This window comes from Aspergillus neoniger, assembly GCF_003184625.1.
Source record: "Aspergillus neoniger CBS 115656 unplaced genomic scaffold BO87scaffold_90, whole genome shotgun sequence".
Classification (NCBI taxonomy): Eukaryota; Fungi; Ascomycota; class Eurotiomycetes; order Eurotiales; family Aspergillaceae; genus Aspergillus; species Aspergillus neoniger.
Window position 1 is genome coordinate 32,252 of NW_020291218.1, and position 872 is coordinate 33,123.

Below are 872 nucleotides of genomic sequence, written 5' to 3' on the forward strand. Positions count from 1 at the left end.
GACCTAGCCACCTAGTCATCTCCTCGCGTAGTTAGCTAGCTAGCCTACACACACAATATCAGCCATATTGCTCTCACATCATTAATGGGCTTTATGACACACATATATCAGGGCAAAGAAGGTTTTCAGTGAGACGAATCTTATCATTAAGTGTGACGTGTCTGGGGCAAAAGGCAAGATTCAATCACCGGAATTTCCGGAAGACCTCACGGGGTTGGACGAATATACTCTCCCATCATTGGGCTCTGAGGATTCCTAAGTCTGGTAGCCTAATATCCTCACTTCAGCTAGGTGATATTGAATATGACGGTAACTGGGATCATCATCACGGAGGCAGTTCTCGAAACATCCTCGAGCCTATGAGAATTATCCTGTGTATCTAGCCAATCTCCCGAAGATAGTATTGAAGACCCAGATCAATTTCGACTTTAAGGTAGGAGGATAGCTACTTCTTTCCTCCCAGCAGTATATATAACTCCATGCATGACGAAAGTCATTTCTCATTCGATATGCTGAAGCATAGTGTAAGGGTAACTATAGCCGCGGACGCGGCAAAGCACGGGATGTGTACAGAGCACAGCGGCTGCGAGGACAGGGCACTGAATGCCAGGAGAGCGGGTTATCAATCTCGGGAAGAGCCAGTTTAAGTATAGCTTTAATGCAATGTCTTAACAGAAATCTATAACGACCAAGACTCAACTAGTGATGAATCATTGGTCCCATATTTTGGGTATCAACAGGTTGGCTTTACTAGGAGCCCTTGTAGCTGGGAGACGACAGCAGTGGCAGACTTGACTTGGTAATTTGAAGAGTGAAAGGTTACATAGAATAGTGAAATGAAGACAGAGAGAAAGGAAAGAACGAAGGGAGCA

The 872-nt window shown here is 45.0% G+C and overlaps 1 protein-coding gene across 1 annotated transcript; it reads left to right on the top strand.

Annotated features, from left to right (window-relative positions):
• Positions 1-7: 7 nt before the first annotated feature.
• BO87DRAFT_463985 (uncharacterized protein) lies at positions 8-379 on the top strand (the record flags this gene model as incomplete). Its single annotated transcript, XM_025629283.1, has 2 exons — positions 8-27; positions 112-379. Coding segments are annotated over 2 exons (168 nt in total), but the record flags the coding sequence as incomplete, so codon positions are not given.
• Between the last annotated feature and the right edge of the window lie 493 nt (positions 380-872).